General features: G+C 38.4%; 1 protein-coding gene across 1 annotated transcript in view; it reads left to right on the plus strand.

Annotated features, from left to right (window-relative positions):
* The window catches only part of LOC126382481 (uncharacterized), a 30,576-nt gene extending 20,991 nt beyond the window's left edge, over positions 1–9,585 (plus strand). Inside the window, exons 3-4 of the mRNA XM_050032366.1 lie at positions 5,562–6,035; positions 9,534–9,585. Of these exons, the coding sequence (XP_049888323.1) occupies positions 5,562–6,035; positions 9,534–9,542 (483 nt within the window). The 3' untranslated portion in view covers positions 9,543–9,585. The remainder of the gene's footprint in view (positions 1–5,561; positions 6,036–9,533) is intronic.
* Positions 9,586–13,232: the final 3,647 nt, after the last annotated feature.

Below are 13,232 nucleotides of genomic sequence, written 5' to 3' on the forward strand. Positions count from 1 at the left end.
AACAAAAGGCCACCGATGGACTTCAGTGATTCTTTGTGCAATGGCAAAATTTTAAAAACTATGGAAGTCATTTGTACCATCTGCACTCAGCCACCCTTTAGAGAATTCTGGCTTTCACTGTAACAAATCAGGGTCTGACCACAAGTGCCACTGTAGAGCAATGCAATGCAATTTGCAGTGTGTCTGGTTTCAATTTTGACAAGTTTGTTTTATGGACAAGTCTAATTATTGTTTTGCCACCTTGCCTAAACCTGAGGGATTCCTTAATGAATTAAGGTTCATGTCCCTTAAGTCTTTCTCTGTCCAAGTAGATCAATGGCCCAACACAGAGGCCACACATTACTTATCCAAACATTTATACAAATTTGATTGAATCAGCAGGTGCCATTTGGCTAAGTGTTGTTTGTAAATAACCAACCTGTCAATAGCAACTGTTTTATCTATAGGCTGAGAATTTGTCTGATACTGTTATACTGTATGACTGTAATGTTACTGCAGCAGTTTCACCCACAAGATAACATTAGCTGTCTATTAGTAGTAAATGTCACCAGGATCATTTAGCCATTCACCACATGGACAGTGAATATTCATGGATCTTTTGTATCTCAAATTTTATCGTGAAACCCTCAGTCCTTACCAAGATGGACCCACGGATGTTCAGCAGGTTCATAAATACAACATTCTCACTGAAAATAAGGAAAACATCTTTTTACTCAATTTTGAGCCATTAAATTGTCAGTAAGCTACTTCTATACCACATGGCCTTTAAGATAAATGAATAAATGTAACGATACAGCAGCCAGAGTGCCAGGGAAAGAAATAATGTTCATTTTACATTCCTTGTGAATACAACATTTATTAATCTGCTTCCTCACTTTTGAAGCCTGAGCTATTCAAGGGATATTAAAACTTTTTTTTTACTGATAATGAATAGGACTTTTATTCAAATTCAAACTCTTGACCCCCCCCCCCCCTCTTGGCAGATCTCCTCTAAAAAAAGAGGAAGTGGAAAATCAAACATGCCAATTTTAGTAGATTGTGTTCTCGGGTGATGTCGCCCTCAGGCTAACTTTAAATATTCTAATATCTACTCACATGCCTCCAACTTCCCCAATATTAGGAAGTACACTAAGTGACTGAATGTACTCTGCTTAAAGCCTTGAATCTAACACGGAGCTACTGCTTTAGGCTTCACGTTAGATGTCTGTTGAACAAATGGGTTACAGCAAAGGAAAAGATGGGATAAGAATTCACAAAACATCTTAATGCAGTGAGTTATCTGTGGTGCACACATTTTGTGCTGTTTAATCGAAAAGCAACTATGATTCCTGATTAAATGATGAAGGGCAGAGGTAGATGAAAGGGATGAGAAAAACATAAAAGATGACTTCTAAAGTTTCAGCACTATAATGTAGGTTTTTGATTTTAGTGACTCTTTCTTTGCAGATCAGGGCACTGTGCTGTTTTGGCTCTTTGCATTCACCAGTGTTGTCAATCAAAACATATTTGTCTGTTTTGTTTTTTTGTTTTTTTTGCTGTGAAAACTTTATGAAATGAAAACTGCTTAAGTTATTCCATTATATAAAGCCAAGGACAGACAACATTTCACCAACTACAGGCCTATATCATTACTCTGCCAGTTCTCTAAAATATTAGAAAAACTGTTTATTTGGAGGTTGGATCATTTCAAAAAATATCATGTACTCTCAGACAGTCAATACGGGTTTAGAGCAAATAGATTGACATCAATGGCATAAATGGAATTAACAGAGGAAATTACTGGTTGTATTGATAAAAAGAATTATGTGGTTGGAGTTTTTATAGATTTTGAAAAAGCATTTGACACCATAAACCAGGGCATGTTATTCAAAAAACTGGAAAGATATGGTTTAAGAGGGGTTGCGTTGGATCGGGGACGCAGACAGCAGTTTGTGCAAATGGGTGATTACAGCTCATCATGCCTACATAACTGTTGGGGTCCCTCAAGGGTCAGTATTAGGTCCAAAACTGTTAATATTGTACATAAATGTTATATGTATGTTGTCCAGAAAATTAAAAGTTGTCTGATTCACAGACGACACCAATGCTCTTTGTTCTGGGGAAAATCTGCAGCAGCTTTTGGCAGAGGTCACGACAGAAATAAGTCAATTAAATCAATGGTTTAGCATAAATAAACTCTCTTTAAATCTGAACAAAACTAAATTCATGTTGTTTGGAAACCACTGTACAGACATAAAAGTACAGATGACGACTAATGATGTTAACGTGGAAAGAGTCTATGGCACTAAATTTCTGGGTGTGATTTGAGACGACAAAATCTGCTGGAAACCTCAGATCACTTATGTAAGAACAAAGCTGGCAAAGAGCATTGCAGTTCTGGGAAAAACAAAACACATACTGGACCATAAATCATTGCACATTCTGTATTCATCACTTGTACTACCTTATGTGAATTACTGTGTGGAAGTTTGTGCAAAGTCTGTGCATCGTATTGCACCTTGTGTCAGATAGGGCCCTTAGTCTTCCTCCTCAACTGAGACACTCAGTGACATCACTTCAGGACATTTAGCAGACATCATGCAGGTCCCTCTGGAACCAGCAAATTAACTCATATTCAGGTGATATTTTGCTCAGCTACCAGTTTCTCTACAACAGCAGCACAGGTTCTGGATGGTTTAAGAGACATGATCATTCTCAATGCCTCTGAGTCACTGACATTCCTCATAAACCAGATCCAGTGTACCCTGGACAAACATTTATGCACTCAGGTAAAAAGACAATGGTAGCTACAGAATCAGTAGAGTGGTAATTAAGAGCTTTCACTACTTCAGCTGTTTTGTTTGTGTGCTTTCCATCTACTTTAAGTTCAGTTCAGTGCAGTGCCTCTTGTGAACCTCTACATTAGTGAGTGACCACACACAACACAAGAGCCACGGGACTGGCAAAAGAGAATGGGATGCAGCTATTTATAATCGCATTAATAACAACTGACCTTTTGCTGCAATGACATGTAATTCCATGGTCTATTGATTTAACTGTCTCATTACTTTTCTCGACATCTCCTCCTGACTGGTATAGAATTAGTAATAGCTCTCACTGGACTCACCTTTGTGCATTCAGTATCTAGTGATGGTTTTATTCTGTTATATACTTGTAATAAATCTGCACAGTGTAAATATCTGATTATTCCTAAAGCATGGAGCCTTTTCTCAGAAATTAGTTTTACACTTGAGTTATGTTATCCATCATTTACACCAGCTAGAGTTTTTGCCTTTGTCTCCTGAACTTCTCTGCAACTTCTGATTAACCCTGAAAATGTTACACAATTCATGTTGGGAGAGAAGACACTGCAGCAGTCTCAAACAGGAGTCAAATAAAGCTTGTGCAAACCTTCACACATAATCCAAGCAAAGCCTAAACTAACACCTTCTCAGGAATGTCACAACCACTCACCCTGCTTTCGCATTTAACTATACCTTTATTTACACATTAGGGTGAAAACAAAAGTTAAATTATTATAAGTTAAATTAAGAAAACAGGGGGGAAAAATCCACTTAGCGTTTCTCTGCCTTTTCCGAGAGCTATGTTCCTTTATATTTGTAAATTAAACTTTACAGTTCACTTTTTGCTCACCCTGTAACAAAATAATAATCATACATAGCCTCTACGGAACACCACCAAGTTATTTCTGTCCAAATCTCAAGCTACTTTTCGTATCAAGCAGAACCACTGCTGATTGTTTTTCAGTTGGACACCTACATGTGTGTTTTAATTTGAAATCATGGCCTGCTGTTCATCAGTCTGTCTTATCCTTGATGAGCTCCTGGTTCTGGATTGACTGTTTCTCTGATGTGACCCTATGTGTTCAAGTTCTTAACTTAAATGTTCATGAATTAATTTTAATATCTCAAAATCCTTTGCTATACTTGGATTTCATGTCATTGTTTTCTTGACACATTTCCACATGAATTATCATTTAACACAACTAAAACATAATTGCAAGTTCAAAATAATCCATGTTTATGTTATGCAAAGGGAAATCACACTGAAAATATTTTTTTTTCAAGGAAGCAAAGAACCATCTCAAATTATTAATAACTTACAGGAAAGTTGCGTGAAATAATCTCCCCGTCTCTCTGTTACTATCTCACCCTCTCTCTTTCAAAATCATGTGACAAGCACTACAGCACTTGTCTCTGTGTTTAGTCCTGACAAGTGTGCTAACCTGAACCTGAACAGTCATCTTCAGATCACGTCTAGATGCAGCTACATGGTCACATGTGTGTGCATTCTGTACTACAGAAGCGTAGAACCGCCACGCCAGAAAGAAAACAAAAAACACAGATCAGTACCAGGAAATTACATGAAAAGTTTCTTGTAATAAAAATATGTTTTTATGCTTTTACATGATATTTTCATGTTATAACAAGAAAGGAAAAGTTATACAACTTAACATGTTGTTATAAAGTGAAACTTATGTTTAAATGAGGAAGTATTGTTGGAGAACAACTTGATTGAGGAATACCAACAGAATTATTACAAATTGACAATGTTTCCACCATCTTTCCCAGCAGACTGACAGAGAGAGAGAGAGAGAGAGAGAGAGAGACAGAGAGAGACAGAGAGACAGAGAGAGAGAGAGATGCTACTTTAGTACCACAGACAGCCAGACAGTGCCATGGATAAATCAATACACAGTACAGCTATACTACTGATATTTTGGGGATATTATGCAGATTTTTGGATGCATTTACTTGTACCGCCCTCAAATCGCCTAGTTATAAGATACATTTATTAATCAGAGCACTCACATGGGCACTCACACTCATTGCAGAGCGCTTTGTGAACTTAACTTCTAAATGATTCTCTGTTAGAATTGGAATGGGTGCCGTTTAGAAACAGCTGTTTCTCCACATGCCTCTCTCTGTTGTTTTTGAGAATCATTAAAATCCTTCTCAGTGTAAGCTGACAGTACTCATACTTATCATAGCAGAACTTAATCAAGTCACAGAGATAGACCATATTTCTCAATTCTGCCATTCTCAAACACTATTTCCTCAATTAAACATTATAACAATATGTTAAGTTATGTGATTATAACGTGACACATTTCACTTTTTGTTTTGTTTTTTTACAAAAAGAAATGTCAAGACTACATCCAGATGTCAAAGTTTTGAGGCATTTATAATTGCTATCTGCCTTCTGATGTCCGGGCCCACCGAGCATTTTTAGGTCTATTATACGTCTAATATACGTCGAAATGTTCCTTAGACGTCTAGTCTAAAATTGGTCTATCAGGGATATAGAAATGAAAGTTTTTTAGACATCTAAATCTCGACTATATCTATACTATACTGTATATCGCTCAACGGCTATCATTATTATTTTAGTTAAGTATTTGGAGATCAGTTATGCACCTTACAGTTGTTTTTTTAATTAATAGTTATCGAATACTGGATTAAAGTGCAACGTCTAAATTCCGTCTAAAAATAGACGGAATCCAGACGGTTGAAATTAGGTCTAAAAAATAACTAGACGTCTAATATCCGTCTATTGCTCAGTGGGGGGATATTCACCAATGTCCCGGCCCATCTCCTACGTGTGAAGCGTGTGGCGAGTTTGGCGTCTTAGAACGCGGATATGTATCCGAAAACATCTACAGGAGCAGCGCTGTGACTCCTCAGGTAAGCACGGTGGATTGGGGTACTTCCATTGAGTTTGCTGGCATTTCAACTAACGCGGATTCTGCTGGTTTCACGACTGTGGGGGACGCGGCGATACTGACGGTGGCCGGTACCGGGAGAGGAGAAAGGAGTGGGCGGGCTGCCGGAGACCGCTTACCGGGTGTAGAGGCTGAGTGCTCGGGAAGAGGTCCCAAAGAAGTGGCGGCTGGTGCGGCTGTCAGCCTCGGCTTGAGGAGCAGTCTTGGCAGGGAGGCGGCGATTGAAGCGATGAGTTGTCCGTGGAGCGATCTTGGACAGATGGTGACTGAAACAACTCGATACTTGGAGGATAACGTTAATCACCGGAATGTGGTAACTGGAGTGCGAGCAAATAATCGGCGCATCAATATAGCGATAATTAAACATCGGAAATGGAAAGTTTTTAAAACTGTAAACAACTCTAGGTTAATCTGGGACTCCCGTAGCAAAACTGTAAACAACTCTAGGTTAATCTGGGACTCCCGTAGCAAACCCAAAGGACTGTTAGGTGGACACATAAATATTAGAAGTATTCTCTCTAAAGGTGAACAAGTACAGCATCTCTTGCAAGAGTCAAATTTTGATTTTTTAGCATTATCTGAATCATGGCTGAACGAAACTCGCCACACGCGGCTATAAATGTGTCCGGTTTTAACATTTTTAGGAGTGATCGTAAACATGGAAAAGGTGGGGGTGTTATGTGTTATGTAAAGGACACAATTAGCTGTAATGAAATCAAATTCACAAACTGTGAACTGGAATATCTGGGTCTAAACATTGTACTCTCGCCAGAGATGTCTTTTACTCTAATTGTGATCTATCGTCCCCCCTCATCAAATGTTAGCTTCTATGAAAAATTCAGAGATCTATTGCAACAGTGTGATTTTAATAGAGAGGTGATAGTGATTGGAGATGTGAATGTGAACTGGGAAGATAAGTCCTTAAGAAAGCAACTTAAACAAGTAACTGACAGCTTTAATCTAACACAAATAGTTAATGGGCCAACCAGAATTACCAATTCCTCTAGCACCCAGATTGATCTAATTTTTAGCAACATGTCAGACAGAATAATCAAATCGTATAACATGATAACTGGGCTGTCTGATCATAATTTGATCCTAATGGCTAGAAAAGTGAATGGAAAGAAATGTATCCCTGTTCAGAGTACAGACTCCATGAAGATACCTAAGAATAAAAAGGAAGACTTTAAAAATGCTGTCCAGAGTATTAAGTGGGACGACCTGATGAAATCAGATAATTTGGACTATATTAGTCAATGCTTTACGGACAAATTACACACAATTATTAAATTTTTTTCCAAGAAGTTTAGAAATAAAAATAAAAGGGCCTCCCTTCCATGGATAAATGAAACTGTATTTCAAATGATGAAAGATCGTGATCAGACCCTAAAAACATCATTGAAGTCCAAACTGACAACTGATAGGCACAAATTTACAACATTAAGAAACAAAGTAACAAGAGAACTTAGGAAAGCCAAGGCAAACTACTTTCTTGAAATAATAGTAAATAATAAGGGAAACTCCAAAATTATATGGCAGCAAATAAAGAAATTAACTGGACAAAATAATGCTAGAAAACAGATTGAACTGAGGATTAATGATACTTTGACAAATGAGCCGACGCATGTAGCTGAAGTCCTAAATGGTTATTTTGTAGAATCTGTAGCTACTATTGCCAACAGTTTTCCCTTACACCAGCAGTACAGTGTCACGGCACCAAATCCTGCTGCGCCCATCTTTAATTTAGAAAGAGTGTCTGAAAGTCAAGTAGTGAAGGTGATTGACTCACTCAAACCCAAATGGTCAAAGGACGTATATGAGATGGACTCTGCTATGATCAGGGATCTTGCCTGTTTATTGACGAAACCTATTACACACATTGTTAACATTTCATTTACTCAGGGCCAGGGGAGTTTCCCTGAATACTGGAAACCTGCAGCTGTTGTTCCCATTTTTAAGAATGCTGACCCTCACTCTGTATCAAATTATAGACCAATTAGCATACTTCCTGTCATGTCCAAGGTTTTTGAAAAATTGGCGGCAGAACAACTAATTTCATCTTAACTCTAGTCAGCTTCTTCATAACATGCAACATGGCTTTAGGGCCCACTACTCAACAGAAACAGCAACCGTCTATTTTATTGAAAGGATTAAGTCTCTAATGGACAGAGGGGGTGTTGTTGGTGCCATATTTTNTCAAATTATAGACCAATTAGCATACTTCCTGTCATGTCCAAGGTTATTAAAAAATTGGCGGCAGAACAACTAATTTCATCTTAACTCTAGTCAGCTCCTTCATCCCATGCAACATGGCTTTAGGGCCCACTACTCAACAGAAACAGCAACCGTCTATTTTATTGAAAGGGTTAAGTCTCTAATGGACATAGGGGGTGTTGTTGGTGCCATATTTTTAGATCTTCGAAAAGCCTTTGACACCGTTAATCATAATATCCTTCAGTCTAAATTTGGTCAATTTAATTTCTCTCTGTTTGCTTCCAACTGGTTCAAATCATATCTCACTTCCCGATCTCAGTGTGTTAGAATACAAAATACAAAATCCACTTTCAAAGATCTTGCTACAGGCGTACCCCAAGGTTCAATCTTGGTTCCAATCCTTTTTAGATTGTATATAAAAGATCTATCGTCTGTGTGCCAAGGCTGTGAGGTTGTTATGTACACAGATGACACTGTGATTTTTGTAAAAGGTAAAGACCACTCTGAGGCTGCAGCTCAGCTTACAGAGGTCATGGTCAATGTTTCAAACTGGTTGAATAACTGTCATTTACAGCTTAACTCCTCTAAAACTGTTGCTATGTTTTTTGCCAAAACAAACAAATCATACACAGAACCTGACGTTTTTATTTCAGGACAGAGAATTCAAATTGTAAACGAATACAAATATCTTGGTATTATGTTGGACAGTAATCTCACCTTTAAACTTCATGTTAAAAAAGTCAGCAAAATTCTCAATTTTACACTTGCAACTTTCAGGCATCTCAGAAATCATATGTCTACAGAAGCTGCAAAAATGTACATGTTCTCTCTCATAATATCTCATATTATTTACTGTTTACCAACCTGGGCCACTTCGAACTCCACTACTCTAAATCCGGTCAAATCCTTATATAAACAAGCTCTTAAAGTTCTGGATAAAAAATCACGATCCTTTCATCATTGCAAAGTTCTGGATAAAAAATCACGATCCTTTCATCATTGCACAATACTCGATAAATATAGGCTTCTCAACTGGAACAATCTTGTCACAATCGTGCCTATTGTACAAAATCTGTCACAGCCTAGCTCCACCTCCACTCTGCAGCCTTGTACAGTTTAGATCACCTGCAACAAGTGTCACCAGAGGGGAGATTGTGAGATCCCATTCAGGAAAACTTCATTTGGCCAATCAGTTTTTACCTATAGGGCAGGTAACGAGTGGAATACAATCCCACAAAACATAAGAGAGTCCATCTCATACAGCTAATTAAAAAAAAAAGATAAAGAAATGGCTAATTGACAACCAAATATGTCAACATTAGTGCCTGCATCCCCTGTAGTACATGGTTTATCAGTTTGTGTGTGAAATTTGTTTGTCGTTGTTGATATGAATTCTTGCCTTGTCTGGTTGGGGGATGTATACACCCTTGTGTGGCTGAAGGTAATGAGAGCTTGTCACTGGTAGTGGATCGGACCGTGTGTGTGTGTGCGCTGGGTGGGGGGATGTTATATATATATTTGTAATGTTACTGTTTTCTAAATATTGTACCTATGACGTGTATTTCTTTTACTGTAATTTGTTTTGTTTTTTTACCAGGTCACTTAGCCGTGTTCCTTCTGGCAGGGGGACTGCCAATGGAAATTAGCCTTTTGGCTACAATTGGGTGCATTTACATTTTATTTTTAAAATGTTCATTAATGTACATTGTCCCTCTACAACAAATAAAGATAAATTAAATTAAATTAAATTAAATCAAATTAAAAAAGTTTCTCATTATAACATGAAAATATCTTGTAAAAATGTGAAAAACATGCTACAAAGTTTCTCATTATAACATGAAAATATCTTGTAAAAATGTGAAAAACATGCTACAAAACCTTTCATGTTATGACCTGAAACTGACTTTTTTTTTTTTTTTTCTGGCATGGCAATTGTATGCTTCTATAATTTACCTCACAGACTTTGTATGTTAAAGTCTTTTATCATGTATTGTTCCTAGATACTGAAATCCTGAAGAGTAACCATTACCTGCAGCTGTTAAATAACTGTTGTGGTGTAAAAATTTAAATTTATTCTACGAAATGGAGTGGAGTAGAAGCACAAGGACTTAAACTTTACTTGTTTCCAGTTTTTATTTTAAAAATTTTCATAACTCAATTTTATCTGCTTCAAACTTGAATGACTTTTGCTTTGATAGTTTCTTTTCCTTAGGCTAGCCAAAGAAATTGGAGGAAAAATGAGTCAGAAAAAGTCAACCATTGGATATTACATCTGTGATCCCACACAGACAATATCAATATATAAGAACAGAAATCTATGAAACTGCTGCATGCCTCGCTGTGGTTTGGGAAATGTAAGGCCAGGACAGGTGGGCTGTGATGGTGGAGGGTCAACTTGTTGCTGTCAGAGCATGTTTCTTTATCAGTTATATTTTTCCTTAAAGTGTTCAGCTGCACAGGCAGCAGCAGATCAACCGATGGTAACCTGGAGTGAGGCTACAAGTCCTTACCAGTGGCTGCCTGTAATTTGACAGATCAGTGAATGTAAGCTTACTCTCAGAATTTTCGGCCAGAATTTTCCAAATACTCCATGTTATAATTGTTGTAAAATTGCATTCTCATTACAGTTATTGCCTTTGTAGAACTGACGTAAGGTTCTGAATAACCGGCACCTTGCAATGATATACCATTGCAGTAATTCATCATTAGCTTCGTATTTGTGATTCTAAAAGTGTGGGTGTTGCTCTTGTGAAATACCATTTCCTAATAGAGAGATCAGTGAACTGATCAGTGTCTTTGTGGGGGGGACTGCAGTTGGTGACGCTATCAAACTGTGCCAGACAGTATAGGCCTTTTTTAGAGTAAGCATTTTGTCATCGAATAGGCCCCTTTTGAAAATAACAAAAATGATAAATCTATTAAGCTGCTTCAGTTTCAGAGTCCTGGTATTGTGCATACTGGTTCATTGGAATAGGTCTGTTAGGTCTGCCTACTAGCCTCCAGCAAGCTACCCAGTTGGCTATTCTCCAGCACTCTAGCCTCGGGCATCTTCGCTACAGCATGCTATCCCTCAGCCCGAACTTTGACCCACTAGCTTCCAGCCTTCATCCAGTCAGCTGGCTTCCTGTATAAGCCTGACCCTGAAGACCTTGAACAGTCCCCTTTCCTAGGGACTCGCCTAGCAATTTCCCAAAGGTTTTTAGGGGTAGGAGCCCCTAGAAAGAAATGTGTGTCGGTCGAAAATGTCAGTCAACTAAGCTGCCCTTATAGATTTATAATAATACCTGGATACTGGATGGTGCTTTAATGGAGTTGCTCACCTGGCTCATTAACAAAAAAAAAGTTCTAGCTTCCAGGTTTACTTCTGGCCCACTGTATATGTGCAGTGGGGGTTCTCCCACTGGCCCCGCCTGCAACTTCCCGCTTGGCTCATAGGATTCACATTGTGATGATATAATACAGTGATATATTACAAATATAAAACCTCCATGCATCAAAAATTCAGAATACAAACATTAGTAATTGACCTTATTTGCAGTTCAAGGTGTCTTGTCACCAGTTTTACAGACAACTCTTTTGTAATGGTGGCCTTTGGGAAAATGCATTTTGGGCCACAGGCAATTTTTTCACTGCAATACCGTGAGTGGCCACTGGGAAACCTATTGGCTGCATGGCTGAGCAGCACTCCTGGGGGGCCTCACTGTCCTGCACCACCTAGACTCAGCCGCCTAGTGATCTCAAACTTTAGCTGGTTAGCGATTCCAACCCCCTGCTGCTCAGCAACCCAGCAGCCCAGAGTCTCTGCACCCATCTGATGTCCCCTCTGTTACTGCACTGGGGGTCTTGTTTGACATCTGGTCTGTTCCTGAGTCAGGGATCCTAAGTTGGAGGTCCCAGCCAACATCTCTTTGGTTCCTGAGTCAGGGGTCAGCCTTTTTACACTGCACTTAACACCATTTAACTTGCCTCTTCATCTTTTTCTTAACTGCAAAAAGGCTGAAAGTGGATTACCACAAGTTAAAAACTACACATTTAGATCAACAGAAGTGTTTCTCAGCATGTGTCTACCTTTAATGTTTTCAATAACACCAACTAGAAAAACACTGCCATCATCATGACGACCTCAGCATATCTTGAATATACATTGGTAATGTATTTATCAGAGTGTATTTAGTTTTTTCCTTATTTGAGAAAAATACAGCGACTATCTCTTCATATCTATATTTTATTTCACCTGTAAATGAGTAAAGGAACACTTCAGATATATACTGTTGGATTATATGAATCATTCTGTCAGGCCTCACATGTTTAGTTCTTAACACAGCAGTAACTATCTAGTTAACATGATCAAACTTCATGAACTTACAAGAAAATGGCAAACAAAGTCATTAAAAGAACAAGTCTGATGCAGTAATATCCTTCAGTCCTCTAGGCATGTTTGAAGTGGATAATAATGTTTGGGTGGAAATGCCTGCTGAAATTAGACTCTGCGAACATTGTGTACTCCAGAGCTGAGTAGTAGTGTCCTTGCACTCCAGACATTGTTCAAATAGCTTCCCTTCTCTCTTTGTTTGTCTAGTCTTTGGCGTCTTGGTTTATTCACAAAATAAAGCCAAGCCAGTCACCAGGGGAGAGGGGGAAAGGACACGCTTCCGCAAACCACGAATATGTAACATTTGTACGTTATGATAATGCAGATACATTGAAACTTTACATTTCAGTGGTTAGGTGCAGGCATTGTGTTTTACAGAGGTGTAGTGGTATTTAAGTGGTAGGTATCTATGATGTGCTCACGCATGTGTGCACATGCACAGCTAAGTTGTGGCTTGTGTCAAAGGGTATGTAACCACTCTTGCTATAGTGGCAGCTTTACATACATTAGTCAACTATCACTGTAAAATGAATTATTGTTTTGCTGCCTTTTCATCTTTACTAGATAACAGTTAGCAGCTGTAGACGAGGGGGGAAAAAAATCACGGTGTTGTTCAAAGACTACCATCGGCAGCTACTGGCAGCTTTTAAGGTGGAATGTTATTCAATGCATGCGTTTACTTCACAAACCAATCAACACACCTTAAATGTCAATATGAAAACTCCAACAGTTCTGTTTGTTTTTATTGGCTTTCTTGCATGACATAAACTTTAGTGATGATTGGATCTGTTACACCCGCAAACGTAATAACAGCCCACAAACGTAATAAACCACAAACGTAATACAAATCTGCAGCTTTGAATGTAGTAATCCCGCAAATGTAATAAATTTCCCACAAACGTAATAGCAGCTGCCTACTACAAA

Source organism: Epinephelus moara, chromosome 21 (assembly GCF_006386435.1).
Source record: "Epinephelus moara isolate mb chromosome 21, YSFRI_EMoa_1.0, whole genome shotgun sequence".
NCBI classification, from domain to species: domain Eukaryota; kingdom Metazoa; phylum Chordata; class Actinopteri; order Perciformes; family Serranidae; genus Epinephelus; species Epinephelus moara.